Consider the following 20,447-nt stretch of genomic DNA (forward strand, 5'->3'; position numbering starts at 1 on the left):
GTTGCATCAGCCAAAGACAACTGCAAACATTTTCCCTGGCCCCTCCCAAAGCCTGCCAGTTAACTCTTCTTTGCCATCCATTGGTGGAACCGTCTTGCAGCCTGATTGGAGGTGAAGTGTTGTCATGTCAAGGCCAGCGTCCCCCATTCCTGGCTGCCTCATTCAAAGGACAGGTGTGCACGGCCTCCCCTGCACGTGTCTGACAGCACTGCCATCAGCGCTGTCTGGTGGCCACAACACAGAAGGGAGAGGATTATAGGGACGACATAAAACGGGTCCAAAAACAACCTACAGCAGTAGAATCACACATCGAAAGCCTTAAACGTTAACAAAACTTCTTTCAACACAAATGATATCCGTTCCTCATTTGCGCGAGCCAATCACCACACAACCGGTCTATAATACCGGGGTGACTCAGCGCGGGGGACGCAGCCATGACACGGAGCTGCAGTCGGGACAGAGCCAGGGCGGGGGCATGGCCGGCCGGAGCAGGGCAGAGCTTGTGGCCTGTGCTGGGCGCTGGTGAGGCCACAGTTCGAGTGCTGTGTCCAGTTGTGGGCCCCTCAGTTGTGGGGGGGGACATTGAGGGGCTGGAGCGGGTGCAGGGAAGGGAAGGGAGCTGGGCAAGGGTGTGGAGCACATGTCCTGTGCCGAGGGGCTGAGAGAGCGGGGGGGGGGGATGGCGGGGCATTCAGCCTGGAGAAAAGGGGGCTTGGGGTGAGGATGACACCTCACTGTCGGCAAGTGACAGGAGGGTGCAGCCAGGTGGGGCCGGGCTCTGCTCCCAGGGAACAAGGAGACACAGTTTTAAGTGCGCCAGGCAAGGTTTAGGTTGGGCACTACTAAGAATTTCTTCCCACAAAGGCTGATGAGATATTAGAATGGCTGCCCATACATGTGGTGGATTCGCTGTGGCGGGAGGTGTTTAAGGAAAGCCTGGCCATGGCACTCAGTTCTGTGCTCTGGTTGCCACGGTGGCGATCGGTCACGGGTTGACTCGCTGACCTCAGCGCGCTCTTCCACCCCGGTTTACCCCGCCATTCCGTCACTCCGTGTCCAGCCCGCCTCACACTTCGCTTCCCGCGGGGTTTGGCCGCGCCGCGCCGCCGTAGCGCGTTGCCTCAGAGCCGCGGCGGCCGCGGGTCCCGGCGATGTCGTTCCGCGATCTCCGCAGTGAGCGCGGCCGGGGCGGCGGGGCCGGGCCGGGCCGGAAGGGACGCGGCACCGCGGCTGGGCCTCCCGGGGGGCCCCGCTGTTCCGCTGGGCCCCGCACGGAGCTGCCGGCGGTGCCGCGGGGATGCGGGGCTGAGCCCGCCGGTCCCTGCCTGGGAGGGGTCCCCGCTGCCGGGGGATGGCACAGCCCTGCACGGGCGGGATTCCCCCGCACTTAGGGAGCACTGCTGAATGCTGTGTGTGCGGGGAGAGGCTGTTGTCTGTGTTGTTTCAGCTCAGTAAATCTCGTTAAAAACGCCTGTTTTCACTTCTGCACGTTGAAATTATACGATTTATGTTAATTATTGCAGTTTAATTTTTTAACAGTGCTTTCCACTGGGCATATCTCATGGTAACTAAGCAGCACTCTGTGGGAGATGGCAATCTTGGGAAAGCCCTTACTGGATATCTAAGAAGGAATCCCTGCTCTTCCTCATTTTTCAGATTTTACTGAGATGATGAGGGCACTGGGGTATCCTCGACTCATATCCTTGGAGAATTTCCACACCCCAAACTTCATGCTTGTGTCAGAAGTGCTGCTGTGGCTGGTGAAAAGGTTGGTGATGAGGCCAACAAATTTTGGGGTGATGCTGGGGTGTGGGGATTGTGCTTGAACTGATAGTGTGCTGTGAAATTAGGGAGCTCAGTGATATTTAGTCATTCTTTGAACTCTACTCTTCTAAATACCAGCTAGAAATGTGGTAGTTTGCAGGTTTTTTAGCTTAAAAACCTGCCTGGAGTATCAAACCCAGTGACTCAGTGCTGGCAGAGGTAGCCTTATCTCTCTCACATATTCTCCAAATTCCACAGCCATCCTTTTCCATGTCTGATCTTTTATCCAAACAGGGTGGTCTCTCATCGGGACTTCACCAAAACCCAGCGTTATTGCTGCAACTGTTGGCTCAGCTTGGTATTGTCCTGCATGCACAACATGTGTAAAAGAAATAAAATGGTTTGGTTCTGATCTACTACTGCAGTTTTACACTCACTTAACCCACTGACAGACTTTGGTTAAATATTTCTGGATGTTGAAGTGTTATTTGAATTATACATTATCTTCTCTCTCCTGCTTCAGTGTAAAATTAAGGGGTTTTTTTTAAGATGATAAGGTAGAGCATTGTAATTGAAACCAACGTTGACCAGTTTTCCTGATTGCTATTTTTTGGCCTGAATTAATAACTAATATCTATTAAGTTTAATTACCAAGTCGTTAGAAATTTGCTGGATACTCTTGAAGTTGTAATGAAATAGGTATATACTCACAACCATTCAAAATTACTTAGATTAAGTTGTCTAAATAGTCCTAAAATGCTGCTGTTACACTGAGGGTCCTAATCAGTGAATTTCCTTTTATTCTTCCCTGGGTCCTGCAAACTGGCCTCTTCTAGAGGTTTCTGCATCTCAGTTGTTTTTTTTTTTTTAAAGCATTTCACAAATTTCAGTTTGTTTTGCCGTAAGTTTCTTTTACTTGTGAGAGGAATAGGTTTGAAATGATGTCTGGGTATGAACTTGTGCGGTGTGTCAGGTTTTACAGCTCTTGCAGGGTTTGTGCAAACCCACTGTGTGCATTCCAGGCTCTGGATGCCCTAGTCTGCAGTAGGAGTTTATTTACACATTTATTTTCCATCCCAGTTGCCAGAAGCTTGTTCTAATCTCCAGCTGTTGTCTGCACAGGTATGAACCTCAGAGTGACATTCCTGGGGATGTGGAGACAGAGCAGGACCGGGTTTTCTTCATTAAGGCTGTGGCTCAGTTCATGGTGAGTCTGCCCAGGAGCTCTGCTTGAGCTGAAAGCCTGAAAATCTGAAATCCTGGTTCTGTGACAGCTTTAGAGCTTTCTCTCTTAACCCCACAGAGTTTCCCTGCAAGGGCTGGCTGAGTTTGTGTTGCATTCTGATGCTGCTTTATCCCTGGAAGTGTCCAAGGCCAGGCTGGACAGGGCTTGGAGCAACCTGGGATGGTGGGAGGTGTCCCTGCCCATGGCAGGGGGTGGGATGAGCTTTAAGGTCCCTTCCAACCCAAACCATTCCATGAGTCTGTGGTCCTGTGTCTTGGGCTGCTGGAAATTTGAAGAGCAGGATGTGCTGTTGCTGACATTCTGTACTTCTCTCTGCAGAACTGGGATCTAAATACAATATTGGGATCTGAATTAGGATCTAAAACAATATTCATCCTTGTCTCTCCTTATTTTAAAAAGTAACAGTGGAAGACACAGCTGTAGATGGGAAATGCTTTTAAACCATTTAAATCGTTTTAGAAGAAATCCCACCATGGTTATTGCTAACTTTGGATGCCTGATTATTTCCTGTGCTTGAATAATCATAAGTTCTGATGTTTTCATCACGATATAGAGTGATGTATTGGTTGTATGAGATTTCCCATAGATCAAGACGTGTTCTTTTCTCAGATCATTTTATTTATGAGCATATTTGGATTGGGCCATCAAAGTTTTTAGTCTTTTGGAATAAAACAACATTGTGTTTCGTATAGTTCATGTTATTTGGAAGCGATATGAGCCTTTGATGTTATCACACACTTAGATTAACACTCTTCAGTATGTGACAAGAACTTTCTGGGTCTGCAGGTGGATCTGGAAGCAATGGAAGTTTCAATGCTAATACCAAAAATTAATTGCAATACTTTTAAAAAATCTTAAAACGTGTTAAAATGTCATTTTAACAATATTTCCTTTGTCATTTGTGAATATTGGGCACCATAACTTCTCCTATTTCTGTATTTTGCCATGTTCAGAGCAGGGTACATTGCTGTACATATTAGAATGTACTTTTGAGCCCTGGAGCACGTGAGATGGAGTGAACAGGTCTGTTTAATTTGGAAGGGTTTCAGGTTTCCCCCTCCAAGCACAAGTCTGGAAGCAGAAATAATGAAATGCTTTTCAATAGCTGACTTCATGTCAGAAATCCCAGGGGTTTTGGAGAATTACATGATATGATTCAGAAAATGAAATTAATGGAAATTACTTTAATCATCCTGTACTTAGTCTCAGTTAATATTACAAGTTAGTGTGGGGATTATTGTAGGTCTTCAGCATTTTCAGGATGAGAGAAGCTTGTAGACATTTCCTTAATAATTCACTGTCCATGCAATGCACAATTATCCTCCCCAGGAGTTAATGGCTTTATGCATCTGTGGGCAGATGGGAGATGTGATGGAGACAGAATTGTCTCAGAAGAGAATGTCAGGACAGATCCATCATCAGAGAATGTAACTGGAGTTTTGCTCTGCTGTACTGAACAAGGAGTGAGGAGGTGTTCATTTTCCATTCAAATTAGCTACTGCTCTGTGTTCCTGGCAGTTTGAGAGCTTCCCAAATGTCTCCTTCCCAGACAGAAAAGTTCTGAACTGCAAGGTTACCTTAGGTGTGTTTTTAATCAATTCCCCCCGATCAGTGGGGCTCAATACCTGACTCCTGCTTGAGCCCACACGGATCCAAATTTGAAGTAGAGTGCAACAAAAAGCCTCCAGTGAGTTCATCTCATAGAAATTCATTCATGAAAACAAACTCAGCAACCCAAGGGCATGACACTTTTTGCAAGAGCCACACATCACAGACAAATTTGGCTTCATGATATTAATAAAGCAAATTATGAATTTAAGCACATTTTCTGGCTGTTGCTGCCGTTCTTGTTATATATTTATAATTTTTTGTTGCATTTAACCATGTGATCTTCAGAAGAAATAGCTGTGGTTTTCAGTGGTCCTGTAAAACTAGAAATGTTATAAAATAAAACAACAAATCAAATAGGTGAGTGTTCAAACACAAAGTGATGGAGGTGACTTTCCAAACATGAAGTTGTTTTCTTGACCCCACAGTGCCATTGTGCCAGTCTGAAAAACAGATTGACTTGTCTGTGTATTATTTCTCTATTTAAGTAGCCTTCGAATGAAAAACCTTTTTTCTCCTCTTAGACATTGATTTTACTCTCTTGAGGATGAACAGAGCTGAAATTTGAACTCCTGTTTCTAACAACATCCTTTGTAATTCAGTACTTCAGTCCCCTTTGGATAGGGGATGTTTAACAGAGTATCAATTTAATCACCACTTCTTCTAAAATGGAATACTTGCTGTTTCTGCAATTAATTTTTTAGATTGCTTCTACTGCGAGGGAGGGGAGGTGAACATACCTGGATTTTCACTTTGTGTCTGGGCTCATTTGAGGTCATTCTGAGACCAACTTTCCAAAGCAATTAGGGATTTTTTGTACTGTGAGTCTCATATTCCCCTGGCTCAGGGTGCACAACATCAGGAGCCTGTTCTGGAAGTTTGAGTTTCAATTTTTAGGAATCACAGAAGATCCTGAGGTGGGGCCTTGGGGCTGTGCCCATTCCCTGGGGAGCCTGTTCAGTGCCCCACCACCCTCTGGGGGGAGGACCTTTTCCTGAGATCCAAGCTGACCCTCTCCTAACACAACTCCAGCCATTCCATGGGTCCTGTCTCTGCAAACAGATACAAAGAGTTGTTTTCCTCTGCAGGGTTGAGATTTTGGGATGAGAGAGGCAACAGGAAAATATTTATTGGAAATCAAAATCTGATTTTAAAGTCACAAAGACTTGACAAAATACACCTGGACAAAATAAACATGGGCCAACATTCATTTGCTTTGTTTCTTTGGAAAAGCTGGAGCCACAGCCGTGGTTTGAAGTGTTGCTTTCTCTGTTTAGTTTCACAGGATTTTTTCCTTCAGTCCATTATTCAGTGAAGCTCAATGCAGAGTTTATAGTTGTATTGTACCAAATATTGTAATATCTGAGTCTCTTCCCCCAGCTTGAAGATCCTGCTCTGTCAGACCTGAGGGAATGTGAATTCCTACCAGGAGCACTGCAAAACCAAAGCTGTGTAATACCACCAGTGACTCATAGATAGGCTCTGTCTGCTACAGCATTCCCAAAGAAACATTTCAGCAGAAGTTTCATTGTAAAAATACACTGAAAAGAAGATGTTAAGTCACTTTTGTGCTTCATGTGTCATTTTTAAGCTTAAGTTTTGGATCCATAGCTGGTGATCAATATTTTTTTTGCTTCCTTGTTTAGTTATGCCATCACAAAGACCTCCTCAAAATTTAATCTGAAATTTGTGGTTGGCTCCTTGTGGCTATTAATTTATAATATAAATTTACCAGGAATTTCAAGAGCAACATTTGTGTCCTTTCTGTGACAGATAGTAATTCCCCCCTTTATTATTTCGAAGCACAAAAAGGTAATGTTGGAATTTTTAATATCTTTTTCCTTATTGTTCTGTCTGTACCTTTCAAAGATGGGAGGCAAGGGAATAAAATCCTTAATATCATAGCAGGGGAAAAATGGAGAGAAACAATAAAACATTTGGAAGGTGCTGCTGGAAGAGAAGACAGTTAAATTAGGATAACTGCATTATTCTTGCAACTCATTAAGGGTGAAATTTACCTCTCTGCAGCATCATCACAAGACCTGGGCAGCACTTACTTTCCACTTAAACTTAATTTGAATTTAAGTGGTGCATAGGGTTTTTGTTCATCTTTATTTAGGGAAGAAGTAATGATAGTTTGAGGGGTTTTCTGCAGATGTTCTGACATGCAGAAAGTGCACACAGCTTTTAGAAAAATTTCTTCTACAAATACCAGTACAGGTGTCCAAACAGGAATTTTTCTGTACAGCAGAGCCTGGTGCTCCCAAAAAGAGCTTTGAGTGCAGATAACAGAGGATTTTTGTAACAGTGGTGAGGATTTGCACCATTAATTAGTGGTTTGTCTGGAGTCTCTTCTGCCTTCACTCAGAGCCAGGATTAACAAATACACGAAGGAAACTGATTTTCTTGTGCTTTGGGCTTGGTTTTTATTAAATCTTACCAAAAGTACAGGAAGTTCAGCAGCACTTCTAGCTACCTGCCAGAAGTGAGCAAAATGGAGAAGTCACCTCCATCACTTTGTGTTTGAACACTCACCTATTTGATTTGTTGTTTTATTTTATAACATTTCTGGTTTTACAGGACCACTGAAAACCAGCTGCTACAAGGTCTCTGAAATCTAAACAACTAAATAAAAATATAACACCTATATGATTTATCCTTTTAATCCAATAACTAAATTCTCATAACTCTCAATACAACACTTACTATCCAACCAAAAACTACTACCTAAAACCATAAAATAACCAACCCACCCAAAATCCCCCATCTTGTCCCGTGCCTATTAATATATTATAAAAACCTCAAATTTAAAACCCTTCACCATATAAAAGCACACATTTCTATTTAACTACACACTTGTAATTTTAACTTCACTCAACTTTAAAAGCCATCTCCAAAACCTCAAATCAAAAACAAAATTCTCCGAAAAATCAATACCAAAAAACTAAACCCAAGTTTCTAAAATCCAACAGATTTTTGTTCTTTGTGATTGCTGAATTCCTTCTTTCTTGCCCAAGGCTACCAAGGCTCACATCAAGCTGAACACAAAGAAGCTGTACCAGGCTGATGGATACGCTGTGAAGGAGCTGCTCAAAGTCACCTCGGTGCTCTACGGGGCCATGAGCACCCAGGGAGGGGAGCCTGCACCCCTCCCAGAGGAGGACAGCACCAAGTTCAAGTTTGATCTGGGCTCTAAAGTAAGCACAACTGGCACTCCTGTGCTCACTTGGGGAAAAATCTGGTTTCTGGCTGGAATTGAAGTGGAGAATGTTCTGGCAAGGCTGTTGGCAGGGTTTTAAGTCAGGCTTTCAGTAGGTGGGGTTCTGTGACTGTGATTTGTTTTCATCTCTGAATTCTCAACCAGAAGGATAATACAAGGCAACAGTGGCACAAAATTGATTCTCTTTGTATTGAAATGTTGGTGACACTGTAGAAATATTGGAGTAGACTGGAATAAATATTTTTTTCTACCTACTAAACTTCTGCAACAGGAGGAGCTGGGAAATACTGACTGAAAGTTGATTTTCAGCCCATTTGCATTGAATGAAAGGGAAATCTTCCTGTGACACTCACAGACATCAAAGCTGCTCAAGCCCTTAAAACAAAAGCCATCTCTAGATATTTTAAAAGCACCTTCTCTAAATATTAAAAAAATAAAAAAAACTAAACCAATAACCCAGCACTTTGCTAAATAAGAGGAATTTCTGGTACTGCTTCAGTGGAAGGTATCCCTGCCCATGGCAGGGGTGGGACAGGATAGGCTTTAGGCCTCTTTCCACACAAACCATTGTATGATTCTCTGTTTCTGTGATTCTTGAGAAGAATGGCAGACCCACAAGTGATTCTCCTGTATGGAAGTCTGATGTGTCTCTCTGAAAAAATAACAAAGAACCACTTGGTAGTGCTCAAAAGTCTAATACTTACATTGCAGGCTGCTCCCATTCCTTTGGTATATGAAGTTTTTACTTCTTCTCATAAAAAAGGTGATGTTTCACTTTGTCCTGGGCAGCACATAAACCAACAACTGGCTGAGCCACAATTTTGAGGAGATTTGTGGGGTTTTTTTTCCTTGGCCCAAAGTATTTGGGGTTTCTCTCAGAAACCTGTACCTGATGGGGCCTCACCTGGGCTGGTTCAAAGCCAAGACAGACTTTGTCCACTCTGATTCTACTGCACAACCTCTGGCTGAGTTTTGACCTGTGGTGCAATTTTGATCTCAAAATGAGAAATACCATGGATATTCTTTGTGACTTTGGGATTCTCCTGCTATTCAGTGCTGTTGCTGTGTTCCCAGATTGCTGACTTGAAGGCAGCCAGACAGCTTGCTTCTGAAATCACCTCCAAAGGAGCAGTCCTGTATGACTTACTTGGCAAAGAGGTGGAACTGAGGGTAAGTACACGTGGAAAAACTTGTGTTCACTGGGTGCCATAAAGGAGAAAGGGGAAAAAAGTCTCAGTTCTTATTAATGTCTGCATCTGACTTGAATATTCTGTGAGTTTGAAGGAATGGGCCTGACAGTTTGCCTTTCCTTCCTATCCTGTTCATGGCTGGACTGCAGGCAGCCTGAGAGAGCAGCATTTTCTCTTCAGCAGAAAACTGAAATACTCTGCAAATACATGTGCAGGCTGTAGTGGTGGGGATGGATATTTTAACAGGTAAATGATGAATGCTGTTAGTTTTCCAAGGGCAAGGCTCATTATTTCTGTGGCAGGAGCTGGAGGCATCACAGCCTGCAGGGTACATGTTCTTCAGCTTAGCTGGAGAAGGAAAGAAGGAAAATCAAAAGCTGTTGTAAGAAGTTGTGCACACTGCCAGGAAGTCTTGCCATTATTTTTTCAGTGCCTTTATCTGCAATGCTGAAGGTTCTTCGTTTTCTGAAAAGGGACTTTAAAGGAGAGAGACCCTGCATGATGATGGAAATGTTCAGATGTCTGAGCTGTAGGGAGTGCACCCTTAAGAGCTGTAAATTCTGAGCCTCCACAATTAATGCTCCCAGGTCCTTGTTTGATGGAGTACAGGTGTTTCAAAGAGTGGCTGATACCCTGGGAAGTTCCTCCATGGAACACTGCCTTGCCTGCTGGATCCATGCATCACTGTGGTGTGCAGGGTGCTAATATTTCAAATGAGAGGGAGAAGTGACAGTCCAGTTTAACTCAACACTCACCAGTAGCACAGAACTGTTAATCAGTTATTTCTCCTCTTGCACTCTGCCTAATTTCTTGGCTTTGAAGGAGTTTTCACACAGCTGCTGTGTGATGTGTTAATATTTGCTTTAGTGGAGCATTGGACCCTTTTGCTCTGAGTACAGCATCCCTGTAACTGTGCTAAAAGTCGGATATAGATCAGTTGAGGCATTTCAAAAGTACTCAAGCATTGGTTTGAATTGGGTGTTGTTTAGTCACTTGAAATCGAGGCTTTTAGGACATTGAGTTTAGAACTGGGCCCTGGAAAAGGGCCAGGCACAAGTGCAGGGTGCTGAAAGCATGAGCTGACAAAAGAAGAAATGAGAAAGTGCTTCAGTGCAGCCACTTCTCAGTGGGGCCATTAAGAACTCTGGAGTGGGAGCCTACTTAGAGGTGCCATTTCTAAAAGGATGGGATTTCTTAGAGAGAGCAGTGAGCACGTGTTCCTTGAGCTGAGTGCATAGGATGGGGCCAGCTAATCCTGTCCAGGTGCACAGGTTGTGTTTTGCACAAAGGCTTGGCAGGTGGAACTTGCTGTCCTGGGAAAGGTGACCTTCTGTGCCATTAGCTGTGAGTGCATCGCCTGAAGGCAGCAGGTGACAGTGACAGCACAGGGAGAGCCTCCAGAGAGCTGCAGAAGAGGCTTTTCAGCTCTGTTCCTTATGTTTGGGGCTGGTTCCAAGGTTTTTCAGTGGTTTGTTAAACCTGAAGGATCCATTTTTGGATGGTCTGTTAAATGTCAAGTTTGGAACATGCAGCAAACTTGAGACTTGAGCATGTAGCAAAGCAAACAGATCTCAGATTAAAAGTCAGGACATGGCAGGAACCAGTTTTGCAGTGGAATTTGTAATTTTAAATTATCAATTAAATTTTAATTTAAATTACCCAACTCTGCCTTTCACTTGAAGTATGAAATTTGCCCGTCACAGGAGAGGCTTAGAGCCAATTGCTGCTGGGTTTTTCCATCACTGTTGGGTTCTTGTCAGTGCTGAGAGAAGTCAGGAATTGCCCTTCTTCATCTGCCACATCTGCCTTGGGTCCTTCAGAGGGAGGTGCTCAGGAGGCCTCAGAAATGGCATCCTCTGCCTGTCCTTCCCACCACATTCCAGGTGGGGAGGAATTGAACTTCATTCTGGCTTTAGCTGGAGAGTAGAGCTTTGCTGGTAGAAACCAAATTAGTTGCCATTAAACCAAGATTACTTTTATTGCTTTTTAATGTGCAGATTATTGATTTCCATTGGTTATTTTCTTCTGGCAGTGCCTGGCTAATTAATGCTCACACTAAGTGGCACTGCCAGAGGGTTTGTGCTGTTGAAGGGCAGGGGAGCAGGGTGGTTTAGTTTTTTATTCCATTTTATTCTCCTGAAACCTGTTGCATGTGCTAAAATCTGTCAACAGCTGTCATAGTGTTTAAAACAATTTGAAAACATGGGAGTTTTATGTTCCCTGTGAACCTCTTTTCTCTTTCCTCTCCATTCCTTTCCAGATATTTAAATAAAAGCTCTTCCTACCTAAGCTTCAACAGGCTGATGATAAATCTTATTTCTATCCTAAGTGAAGATGGCTTAATTTTCCAGGAACTATAAAGGAAATGCCAGCATTTGGCACTAATGGGTTGACTAGATCTGTTTTCATAGTCTGAGCAGCTTCTGGGAAAGATCATTGGAGAAAAGTGAAGTAGAACTCATTATTTTGTTTGGAAATGTTGACTCTAATTTGCTCCACAAGTTTTACCTTCTCTGTTGGAGTCTTTTTGTACATAATTTGTATAGAAACTATAGAAGAATTTCATACATTAGATAAATTTCATTGCTCCACGTCATGAAACACTTTTTAAAATAAATTACTTTCTGAATGAAAACAAATTTCAGCTAGAGAAGAATTTAGAGGAATGGTTCTGTTAGATTTATTGGAGGCAGAGAGTGCTGTAAATGTATGTACATATTTTTGGGGAAGAGTTGAGGTGTGATTTCTTGTAAGTGTTGTTCTGTGCCTTTCTGAAGCCCTTGCAAATACCTTATTTCCTGACTGAATATACAGTTCCTCTGTATATTTAAACTGCTTCCCAAGTTAATCTGTAATGCTAAAAAAGCATCTTTAATTAACAACAGAGGAAGAAACAAAACTACAGGGTGTGCTGAATTCAGACTATGGTGTTGTTAAGTTATGTGGGAGAAAAAATCCCAAACAACCCCCAAATCTGTATTGTCAGATGAAAATCCCAAATATAATTACTGAGTTCCATGGAAGCTCTGCTGTTTCTAGCCCAGCTGTGGATGAGCACAGTGCAGGTTATTGGTGTCCTGTGACTGAATTTTTATTTTAAAACACATTTAAGCATTACATTTGGAAGGTAATTTGCAGCTTCCAGTCTTGCTGGTCCAATCTTGGAGCACAGAAATTGCAGTTGGGATTTGTTAAGTAGAGCTGATGAATGAGCTGGTACCACATAGTGAGATCCCTAAATGAAAAGGCAATTCCATGCAAATTCCATGCATGGAGAAATACATCTTCATCTTTATTGTTTCCTTTCCTGCCAGGGACACTCTTTCTGCCTTTCATTGCTATGTCACTTTAATTTTCAGAATATTTAGTTTCCTTTGGAAGAGTAACCAGGCTCTGTTGAGTTGTGGTTTTCTTTTTTTGCAGGGGGAAGGTGGAGTTGATTTGGATTTGAGATGGGGATGAGAGATTTTGTTTGGATTTCTTTCTCTGTCTTCCTACACAGTACTAAATGAATGGAGAAAAGAAGTTGAAAATACCAGGCTGTGATTAAGGCTGTCAAACCCCAAATCAAGAAAAGTAGCAAGAGAATTAATGTCAGCACTCAAGCAAAATGCAGCACTGCTTCCCTAAGCATCCCCTTTTCTGGCATCTACCCAGCTGCCATTCTGTATGTAGAAAATATGTAGGAAAAGCCATGGGTGCTCTGTATCCTAAAAACATGGCAAGGTGGGGGAAATGGCCAGATTGACCTTTGAGGGAAGGGAGGGATGATGAGCTGGTCCAAATGATTCTTCAGCTCAAAATCAAGCAGAAGGAGACTTCCAAGGGCAGTTGTCCTCAGCTGAGAAAGGATTCTCTTGAATTATCCTGCAATGGAAATCCAAAAGGAAAAATTCCTGGCTGTTTATAACTCTGAGTGCCTCCTACTCTGCTTCTGCCAGAGATCCTGGGCCACACTAGCAGGAGCCTGTCAGGAAGCTGCCCTGCTCAGACTTGCTGAATTACTGGACATGGGAAGATAATGGAGCAAAAAAAATTCCAGAAGAAAACTGCCTCTATGCTGCTGGCAGGCAGAAAGATTTCTGACCTTCTCAGGCTTGTTTTCGTTGTATTTACCTCTTCATTAGCTGGAAGGCCTGTAAAAATAAAGAAAGATGAAAATAATATTTTAAGGCTTTTAGCTTGTGCTGAAAATGTGCAATGCAGTGTGTTTGTTTTCTAATGCTCCTCTTGGCACTTATCCCATCTGTGCCCTTGAACAAAGTGTTTATTCCCTGTATCTGCTCCTGTAAATAAAGGAATTGCTGAATTTGGTAGGTTAAAGCTTTTAACAGCCACATGAAGTGTTTGCCACTCTGTGGAGGATAAATTCTGGAGATAGCCCAGGGCACTGCTCCCTGTTACTGTTATGGATGCCCACAGCACCAGCTTGTTCCCAAACTGATGGGGTCACTGGGAATCTCTTATCAACTCAGCTGGGTGAGGCTGGAATGAAACTCTTCAGGGAGCCAGGGGCACTTAGAGGCAGCTGTGGGACTGAGGCAGTGGCAGTTCAGCACAAAGCCTTGCCACTAAGGACATTCCACTTGGATCTCCTTCTTCCCAGCTCTTGGATTAAAGAGCCCTTCCTCCCTTCCTTCCCCCTCCTGCTGCTGCTGCTCAGAGGGAGATGTGATTTCAGAGCTGGCTGCATCACTCCCTGCTCTTTGGAACTTAACTGCAAAAAATCATTTTATTGGGAATGTTGGAAGCATTTTTCCGCCTGCCAAATGTTACTTCTGGATACAAAACACTGCCTAGGGGAGGCTGATAAATGAATTTCTCTCATTTCCTGGCCTTTGGTTACAAAACTGCCTCACAAAGAACTTCTAGTAGAAATTTGTAACTTGAAATTGTCACAGCTCTGGAGAATTACTTGGTTTGCTTCAGTTTTTTTGAATAGTCTTGCTTCTAACCCAAGCCTAACCTTTTGAGGAAGAGAGCTTTTTGCAAATTGGGAAGCCAGAATTAACCCTTGCACCTGTGTTCCAGTGTTGAATCAATATTAGATTGCTTTAATCAGAACTCCAGTTGTGTGTATGTATTTAAAGTGAGAAATTATTTTGTATGACCTTCCCAGGAGTATTTAGCTTGAAGAAATGGCATCAGCTGTAAAGTAGTGGTTGGCACACTTCTCCTGGCACTTTGGACACCAGTTATGTCCAGTGGAAGGTGTCCCTGCCCATGGCAGGGGTTGGAATGAGTTGAGCTTTCAGGTCTCTGCCAACCCTGCCCTTTTTGCCTTTGTAAACCAACCAGCAATGCCTATGCAAGGCCATTTCCAGCTGATTGTATTTGGAATTTCACTCACAGGCTTAGCTTCTGCTCTGGAACAAGAAGTTCCTTATCATCTTCCCACAGACTGGACGAGACATCCCAGGCACCTCCTGGCCAAGGAGCCATGAAGTGACCCCCTGTGGTCCTGAGGACTGATCCAAGCTTTACTAAGTGCACTCTGTTCTCAGATCTTGCACAAAGTAAATGAAAGGTGAGGATTCTGAGGGTGTGGGAAGGTCACAGGAGGCACATCCTGGGGTTTGTGAGCTCAGGGTCAGTCAGTGGCATCAACTCCAGAGCCAGAAGATGGATGCACCTGGTGAGGGAGGGAACAGAGCAGTGTAAATTCATCCCTGTCAGAAAGCTTTAAAGTTCTTTCCTGCCTCAGCAGAACCATATGCAGGTTACTTCTGATTCTTTTTGATCCATTGATTTTTTTTTTTTTCAGTTTTTCAGTTGCTTCTCTCCCCCAGACTCCTTGTGGCATGGGTTTTACATGCTGGGGTAGCTGAGGATTTGGGGCACTGATGGAGGCTCTGCATTGCTGAATAGGGAAATGTCTCTGGAGACTGCTGAGATGAGCATGAAACCAGAATAGTCTGGAAGCAGCAAAATTCTCAATTACCATGACTTTAATGTCTTGAGGGGGAAAATGGGCTGTTGGGAAGGGTCAAGATTCCTTCAGAAGCATTAATGTCCCTCATGAGCCTTCCTGTTCCTGTGTAACAGTGCCAAATCATCCATTCCCCTGGATTGGCCAAATGTGATCCCAGTGTGTGTGAGTGAACTCCCTGAGTAATAAACTCCTAAAGGAGAGCTCTGGTCTGCAGGGACAGCTGGGATTGCCAAGACTCTGTTTGCAGGGAGCAGGACACGTGGGACTGCCTGGATGGAGGCTGAACAGGCAGTGAGGAGTGCACAAACTTCTGTGTGCATCAGGCTTAGAACTCCTGGAAAACAAAGATTTAACTTGTGGTCAAAAACTCATAAAAAGAATAATGGAATGGTTGGGGTTGGAAAGATCTTAAAGATGACCCAGTTCCACCCCTGCCATGGGCAGGGACACCTTGCACTATCCCAGGTTCTCCAAGCCCCATCCAGCCTGCCATTTCCAGGGATGGGACAGCCACAGCAAGAGCAGTGTGTTAGGAAAAAAGCTTTAATTTCTGTTCCTTACCACAATAAAGGTGTTTAGAAACCTCTACTAGACCTTGAGCACATCAGAACATGTTATTGCACCATATTTATCATCAGTGACTTCAGTGCTGGTCATGCCTAATTACTTGCCTTGGTTCCTTCCTGCAGTTTGGAGGAGGAGTGCATCCATTTTTCCATACATCAGGCACACTGGAAGCTGCTTTATCAGCTTTTGGTCCATAAAAATGGAAATCCATTACCAGTTGAAAATGATTCCCTGGGCATATTTGCAGAATGGGTTTTGCAGTAGTGGCTCTTCATTGTTAACTGGGAATGAAGCTCCTGGGGAGAGATTCCCAGTCAGGGAAGTGGTGGGTGCATTTGCAAAGGGCCCTTCTTGAAAAGTGGTATTAAAGATAAAACTTTCCTCTCTGAGAGTGGAAAATGGCCCAGTGGCTGTTACCCAGGGAAGCTGTGACAAGCATGCACAAAAAATAGCAGTGGTTTTGATAGACTCGGCATATATTTATGTTTCCATTATATTTCCACTATATATTACTATTTTTCCATAATAATTAATACCTTTTCCACTTAGACTTGTTACTCCAGAGAGTCAGTTAGGTTAGGGGCACTGCTGTGACAGTGAGGTCACTCTGCCCATTCCAAAGCAGAGTTTTAGGGAGGAGCTGGGTGTACACAGAATTCTCCTCTCCATCTCTTGAGATGTGAGGGGTTAATTGCCCTTACCTTCTCCTTTTCCCGTCTAACCCTGATTCCACAGTCTGAAATTCCAGCCTTTCCACTGCTCTGCATTTCCCTGACAGATTTCTCCAGGCAGGTGTGGCTGTAGGACTGAACCTGGTAGAAAACAGTGTGGATTTCTGTGGAAGACTGTGGAATGTACATGAAACTTCAGGGCTGTTACAGGGAAGACAGAAGAAGGAAAGACATTAAACTTGAATAAATTATTCCACCTGAAAGGGCAGATCCTCAGAAATTGTCCAAAGCCATCAGCTCCCTGCCCTGCCCCAGTGCAGTGCCCTGTGCATGTTCTGGGGTGTTTCACCAGGCTGCTGGAGGGGAGTTGGTGAGGGAGTTGTTTATGATTACAGACTGCAGTCCTTGCTGTTCCTTTGACCTCTTTGCAAGTGGAAAGGACTATAATTCCTGTTCCTCTGCTGTTTTGTTTGAAGTGTGTTAGCTCTGTGGCACAGAGCCTCTGAGCCCAGTGCAGTTGGCAGAGCAGTGTCTGCACCAAGCTGAGCCTGGCAAAGGCCTCACAAATAAACAGGGATTTTGCTGGAGCTGGCAAAGGCCTCACAAATAAATAGGGATTTTGCTGAGCTGCTGAAATGCTAAATGTTCCCAGAATAACAACTGAGCTACATGATTCTTCCCACTCTCCTCCAAAAACATTTACTTATGGAATTATTTGGGAATTTGTTTTGCACAGACGTTTTGTATCTTGTTTCTGCTCAAATGAACTTTCTGCTTTGGAGTTTGTTGGGTTTTTTTTGTGGACAGAGGGATGTTCATGAGCACTTCAGGCATTGTGAGCAGTCACTGCCACCAGCAGATGTTACTCCTGTCACTCTCCCCAACAGAATGTTTGTTCTCCTTCTTTTCTCATGCCAGGGAAATGAGCCTTTGTGCAGCATGTGCTGGGATTGCTCAGAGACCTGATCCAGCAGAGGAATAAGCTCAGCATAAAAAGCTGCTTTTATTTTTTTGCTGGATGAACTCCCAGGTTGGGTTCACCCTGCAGTTGCATGGACTGGAGTTGTGGGAAGGGAGCAGGCTCTGCTGGAGCTGGGCTGTGCAATCTGGAGAGTCTGGCATGGCATCTTAGCAAAGTTACTGGATCTGCTGCCAGAAATCCTCCTGTAGTGGGCTGGGTACAGCCTGTGGCAAAGTGTACAAAGCATTTTTAGGTTCTTAATCAGGTATTTTGTAGAGAGATGCTTTCTCCATCTTTATCCACCTGTTACCAAGTGTTCAGCCAATGTAAGATTGCTTTAGGGACATGGAGCTGTAAAATTCCCTCTCTTCCCTTCCAGTGCCAAGCCAGTAATCCAAAGTTTTTATGTAATGACCAGGTCAGTGTTTAAGGCATCGATTAGACAAGTGCACACCCAAGCCCATGTGTCCCCAAAACTGCTGAGGGGGAGATTTTTTAGTCCTTTGGGATCTAAACAAGGATTACTGTGGGGTTTTTGAGAAGTCTGACTCACTCAGTTTTCAGAAGCAGAGATGCCCATACATCTGCAGCATGCAGTTTTCACATGGATCATGGAATGTCCTGGGTAGGAAGGACCCACAGGGATCATTCAGTGCAGGACACCCCACAATCCCAGCCTGTGCCTGAGAGCATTGTCCTGCCTGGCACAGTTTGGTGGCTTTGCAGTCCTTGTAGCTCCACACTTTGGGGACACTGTGCTCCTCTACCTGCACTGGTGTTTTCATGAGTTGTGTTGTGCAGGTGATGGAATCTTCTGTGCCCTGCTGCACATGTAAAATCAGAGCAGTTGCCAAAAATCTGCCTTCAAGAATACCTGCAGTCAGACACAGCAGTCACTTGATTTAGAAAAGATGCCTAGATTGCTCCCTCCTGCTAATCTCAACTCACTTAATTTTTCATCATCTCCTGGTCTCTAAATAATCTCAGCCTTGGTGAATAAACACTGAATCCTACCCCATTTATTATGTAGATGATCCTATCATTGTTGCTTGATCACCCTCACTTCTGCATTAATTAGTTCATTTGTGTAGTGTTTAAATATATTGGTTCATTTTATTTCACAGGAAGCAAGGACAGAATCTATTGCCAGACCTTTGGAGATAAATGAGGCTGAGAAGGTGATGAAAATTGCCATTAACAGCATTCTGGTAAGCAAAATACTGTTTATTTGATTGTAAAATTATAATTTTTCTGCTGCAAAAAGAAATTAGCTGATTTTATCAACAGCCTGGGGTAAAGAGTGCCAAAACCATCACCTGCAGCTGCAGTTGATGCATCTAAGAGCTGCTCTTAGCCCCTCTCATGGGGGAAAACACATCCTAGTCATATTCCCTGCCTCTGTTAGGAGCTTCACCCCAGAAACTCTACAGGAGGGATAAAAATTGCCCAAATCAGCACAGAACTCTACATCCTCTACCTTGTCGAAGCCCTGTGCCCTCTGCAGAGTCAGGGCTGCAAGGAGTGACCTGGGTGACTCCAGAAGTGCTGGTGCCTCTGGAGGTGGAAGCTGGGCTCTGGGAGCAGGACAGCTGAGCTGGCCAAGGTGTCAGTGAGGAGAGCTGGCACTGAGGATCCTGCCAGGACACCCCTGTGCTGCTTGGTGTGAAGGACTTTTGGTCTGTCCTGCACTTGCAGCACTGTTCTTGCTCCAGTTCTGAATTTCTGAACCTTCAACTGCACTGTGTGAAGGGGAGTTAATTCTGCACTGTGTGAGGAGGAGGTTAATTAAATTCTCAACAGTTATTTCACTGCAAACTGTATCCAGTCCAAGGGTTTGGCTACCAGAGTGGAGCTCCAGGTTTAAACAGCCAGTGGATAGTCAAGAGAGATTCCAGGCAATCTTCCCTTATGTTTTGCTCCTGCTCAGAGCCTGTGTGAATACTAAATGTTGTTAATGTGCATTTCTTACTCCAGCTGTAGAACTGATGGACTGAGAGCTGCATGAGAGAGGGATTGGCTTCCTGGCAAACAGCAGTGGCACACACTCAGCTCATTAATCCTGGCCTAGTTCATGGAATGACCTGTTGGAGCTGAGCAGCACCAACACTCACTGCTGGAATTCCAGCAGTGGAATCCTCCCTCTCCCTCAAAGGATGCTCGTGGTTTCTTGAGCCTGAGCACACTGGATGTACTCAGTTTATATGAATCAATTGCAATATTCCCACTTCCCCTCCTGGCTCCTCTAGCGCATGTTGGAATGTTCCAAGATGCTTCCCAGATTTTGAAAAAAACTGATAAAGTAAAACTTAGGAAAGGATGAAGATATTCAGCTATAGGAAGTTCTTTATAAAACTGACTTGTATCTTGAAGAGAAAAGAAAATTGACGGAAGATGATGGAAGGTTAAAATTCCCTAAAATAGTACCAAGAAACACATGCATTTCTCATCTGTTTATTCAGAGAGAATCATGTAATCATTTAGGCTGGAAACAACCTGAATGATTCCATTATGATAAAATCCAAAAAGACCTTAATGATGCCAAAAGATGGGCTTCTTCCTGCCTTCTACTGCTTCAGTGAGAGGAAAACTAAAGTTACAGCTGTGGGGTTTTTCCTTCTTTAAGAATGTTGACCAAAAATTAGGTATTTTATATTTGTAAATGTTCAATTAGTTCATTATCCTGGCCACAAAGAACTTTTGAATTTCCATTGCCTGTAAACACAGATGAGATTATCCAGAACAATGTTCAGCATCAGAAAGATAAATTTAATTATCTCAGTGCCAGCCATGGCTCACCATCCTTCTCTTTCAGGGGGAAGTCCAAAAGACTAAAGACATGTTGAGTAATGTGGCTTTGGATGAAGCCAGTTTGGAAGCCAAGATTGAAAAACGAAAAATGGAACTGGAAAGAAGCCAGAAGAGGCTGCAGACTCTGCAGAGTGTTCGGTAAAGATCATGAACTGATTATCTACTGCAGGAAGGAGTGTGAACATAAAGGATGGAACTGGTGCAAACAGTCCCTCTGTTCCCAGAGGCTTCTGGTGTTCACCACCAATTAAAAAAAATTCATTCTGCAGCCCTTGTTAGGATCAGGTCCTCTGGGCACTGATACAGTCTGACAGAAAATTTGTAGAATCACAGAATCCCGGACTGGTTTGGGTGGGAAAGGACCTTAAAGCTCATCTCATCCCACCCCTGCCATGGGCAGGGACACTTTCCACTAACCCAGGCTGCTCCAAGCCCCATCCAGCCTGGCCCTGGACAGTGCCAGGGATCCAGGGGCAGCCA

At 43.9% G+C, this 20,447-nt stretch overlaps 1 protein-coding gene across 4 annotated transcripts in view; it reads left to right on the forward strand.

Annotated features, from left to right (window-relative positions):
• The first annotated feature begins 1,075 nt into the window (after positions 1-1,075).
• Positions 1,076-20,447, forward strand: part of CLUAP1 (clusterin associated protein 1) — a 58,875-nt gene continuing 39,503 nt past the window's right edge. For 2 of the 4 annotated variants that reach the window (XM_033074082.2, XM_033074084.2), the window contains exons 1-7: positions 1,077-1,173; positions 1,657-1,768; positions 2,887-2,971; positions 7,636-7,815; positions 8,913-9,008; positions 18,284-18,367; positions 19,972-20,105. In XM_033074082.2, coding sequence (XP_032929973.1) covers positions 1,152-1,173; positions 1,657-1,768; positions 2,887-2,971; positions 7,636-7,815; positions 8,913-9,008; positions 18,284-18,367; positions 19,972-20,105 — 713 coding nt within the window. In that variant the 5' untranslated portion in view covers positions 1,077-1,151. Of the gene's footprint in view, positions 1,174-1,323; positions 1,565-1,656; positions 1,769-2,886; positions 2,972-7,635; positions 7,816-8,912; positions 9,009-18,283; positions 18,368-19,971; positions 20,106-20,447 lie in introns of those variants that run through there. The other 2 variants (XM_033074081.2, XM_033074083.2) reach the window with 2 other exon arrangements.

This window comes from Catharus ustulatus, chromosome 16 (genome assembly GCF_009819885.2).
Source record: "Catharus ustulatus isolate bCatUst1 chromosome 16, bCatUst1.pri.v2, whole genome shotgun sequence".
NCBI classification, from domain to species: domain Eukaryota; kingdom Metazoa; phylum Chordata; class Aves; order Passeriformes; family Turdidae; genus Catharus; species Catharus ustulatus.